The sequence below is a fragment of the Salvelinus fontinalis genome, unplaced genomic scaffold, assembly GCF_029448725.1.
Source record: "Salvelinus fontinalis isolate EN_2023a unplaced genomic scaffold, ASM2944872v1 scaffold_0203, whole genome shotgun sequence".
In the NCBI taxonomy this organism is placed as follows: Eukaryota; Metazoa; Chordata; class Actinopteri; order Salmoniformes; family Salmonidae; genus Salvelinus; species Salvelinus fontinalis.
Window position 1 is genome coordinate 282,974 of NW_026600412.1, and position 3,294 is coordinate 286,267.

General features: G+C 42.2%; 1 protein-coding gene across 1 annotated transcript; it reads left to right on the plus strand.

Annotated features, from left to right (window-relative positions):
* The first annotated feature begins 254 nt into the window (after positions 1 to 254).
* On the plus strand, positions 255 to 2,519 carry LOC129844690 (circumsporozoite protein-like). The gene is made up of 2 exons (XM_055912735.1): positions 255 to 708; positions 902 to 2,519. Exons 1-2 carry the CDS (start codon positions 694 to 696, stop codon positions 1,796 to 1,798), a joined length of 912 nt encoding a protein of 303 aa, XP_055768710.1. The 5' UTR covers positions 255 to 693; the 3' UTR covers positions 1,799 to 2,519.
* The last annotated feature ends 775 nt before the right edge of the window (positions 2,520 to 3,294 follow it).

Sequence of the window (3,294 nt, forward strand, 5' to 3'; positions counted from 1 at the left end):
TGGATGCAGTCACTATTTAGAGCAGTCTAATCTCATTAACCCAGAACTATAATCTTGTGTGATTAAGTTCTGGGTCCATACGTGTTAGAAACTACAGGAGGTGAGTCACATGTTATTTGTTACAGCAGTTTCCATGGAAACATACAGAGGGGTTTATGCAAATCAACCCTTTCTGTCTTGACACATGAAGGAGGAGTCTCTGAAAACCTATTTAAATCAGTCTGTCCTGACTCAGCTCAGCAGTCTCCAGTCTACCAACTGGTCTCTGTAATAACTATTTAAATCAGTCTGTCCTGACTCAGATCAACAGTCTCCAGTCTACCAACTGGTCTCTGTAACTTCATCTTTGTCTCTGTAGTGTAAAGTCTTCAGGTGATGATGGGGGTATTGAATCATCTCTCTACTCTCCTCCTTCTCTCTCTCCTTCCTCCTGCTCTCTCTCATGTAGTGGAGAAGTTCAGTGATGTTCCAGAGTGCACAGAGTTCTTCCTGGGGGGAACAACTCCAAATCTCCCAGGTATTTTGGATGGTGGGACAGTCCGGGACCAGAACCGCTACAAGCCGATCTGTCAGTTGTTCAACAACATCTACAGGTTTGCAACTCTCTACGACACGACCAACAGGATCCCTGTGTTCTCAGCCTAAACCTTCTCTGGTCCTCCTACAAACTGCAGACCAAAAAATCAACGCTGGATGATAGAGCCCCAGGTTGGATCATATTACATAACATGTGTATTTGTTTACTGCTGTATATCACAAACAGTTATGTTACAGAATATACAACTACCACTATGGAGGGTATAGAGACTTGATTGTGGATTGTGAACCTCCCCCCTGAAAAGAGGGTTTATTGAACAGAAAACTTGTGAATTAATTCATGTATGACTGTTGTTTCCTGCAGCTCAACGGGGTGAACAACCCTGAAATGCAAAAGGACAGTAAAGAGATTGAATACCAACACCAGGCTGGGAACTACGACTATAAGAACTCGATACCAAATAAAGGGGTGAACAGAGGTCACCTCTTCCCATGTTCACATGCTCATGACTTGGAAACTCAGAAGTCCACCTTTACCCTGACCAACATCGTTCCCCAGGTGGTGTCCTTCAACGGGGGAAGCTGGAATGATATGGAGGAAAATGTCAGAGAAAAGCTGATGACGGACTGTTTTAGTAACAACAGGAAGATAAAGGCCTATGTGGTGACTGGAGCAGTTCCCAGTAAGAGCAACACACTGAACAACAGAGTGAACATCCCAGATATCCTGTGGACAGCCTACTGCTGTTACAACAACAACCTGAGACAGTGGATGGCTGAAGCACACTGGGGGGAGAACAAAAAGGAGGACAAGGGGAAAAAAATGCCCTCATATACCTTGGCAGAGCTGTATGACAAGTTGAACCCGAACCCAAACCCGAACCCAAACTTCTCAGGTGGTGGTGTCCAGGTGTTCCCAAAGCAGTGTCCAACTGGTGTCAACCCTACCCCTACCCCTACCCCTAACCCTACCATTACCCCTACCAATACCCCTACCATTACCCCTACCCCTAACCCTACCATTACCCCTACCCCTACCATTACCCCTACCCCTAACCCTACCATTACCCCTACCCCTAACCCTACCATTACCCCTACCCCCAACCCTACCATTACCCCTACCCCTACCATTACCATTACCCCTACCCCTAACCCTACCATTACCCCTAATCCTAACCCTAACCCTAACCCTACCACTACCCAAAATGCTACTCCACCCCCTAACCCCTGTAGGAAGTATCTTGAAATCAGTGAGGAATGAGGATCTTTACAAATCATTAATAAATAGTTCTGGATGGATCTTTGGATGATCTGGGTCCAGATGCTCTCACCATATCAACAAACTGTCAACTACACTCTGGTAATAATGGCAATAATGGTTATGAGGGTAATAATGGTTATGAGGGTAATAATGGTAATAATGGTTATAATGGTTATGAGGGTACTAATGGTAATAATGGTAATACTGGTAATAATGGTTATAAGGGTTATAACCCAGTTGGAAGAATTTCTTCTGGAGTGAGGAATCTTTACAATTCCATGAGAAATAGTTCTGGAAGGTTCTTTGGATGATCTGGGTACAGATGCTCTCACCATATCAACAAACTATCATTACTGTTAGACTAATGATTATCAGGGTTATAATGGTAATGAGGGTTGTAATGGTAATGAGGGTTGTAATGGTAGTGAGGGTTGTAATGGTAATGAGAGTTGTAATGGTAGTGAGGGTTGTAATGGTAGTGAGGGTTGTAATGGTAATGAGGGTTATAATGGTAATGAGGGTTATAATGGTAGTGAGGGTTGTAATGGTAATGAGGGTTATAATGGTAATGAGGGTTATAATGGTAGTGAGGGTTGTAATGGTAATGAGGGTTATAATGGTAATGAGAGTTGTAATGGTAATGAGGGTTGTAATGGTAATGAGAGTCGTAATGGTAGTGAGGGTTGTTATGGTAATGAGGGTTGTAATGGTAGTGAGGGTTGTAATGGTAATGAGGGTTATAATGGTAGTGAGGGTTATAATGGTAATGAGGGTTGTAATGGTAATGAGGGTTATAATGGTAGTGAGGGTTGTAATGGTAATGAGAGTTGTAATGGTAGTGAGGGTTGTAATGGTAATGAGGGTTATAATGGTAGTGAGGGTTATACTGGTAATGAGGGTTATAATGGTAGTGAGGGTTATAATGGTAATGAGGGTTGTAATGGTAATGAGGGTTATAATGGTAGTGAGGGTTATAATGGTAATGAGGGTTGTAATGGTAATGAGGGTTATAATGGTAGTGAGGGTTATAATGGTAATGAGGGTTGTAATGGTAATGAGGGTTGTAATGGTAGTGAGGGTTATAATGGTAATGAGAGTTGTAATGGTAATGAGGGTTGTAATGGTAATGAGAGTCGTAATGGTAGTGAGGGTTGTTATGGTAATGAGGGTTGTAATGGTAGTGAGGGTTATAATGGTAATGAGGGTTGTAATGGTAATGAGGGTTATAATGGAAATGAGGGTTGTAATGGTAATGAGGGTTATAATGGTAATTTGGGTTGTAATGGTAACGAGGGTTGTAATGGTAATGATGGTTGTAATGGTAATGAGGGTTGTAATGGTAGTGAGGGTTATAATGGTAATGAGGGTTATAATGGTAGTGAGGGTTGTAATGGTAATGAGGGTTATAATGGTAATGATGGTTGTAATGGTAATGAGGGTTGTAATGGTAGTGAGGGTTATAATGGTAATGAGGGTTATAATGGTAGTGAGGGTTG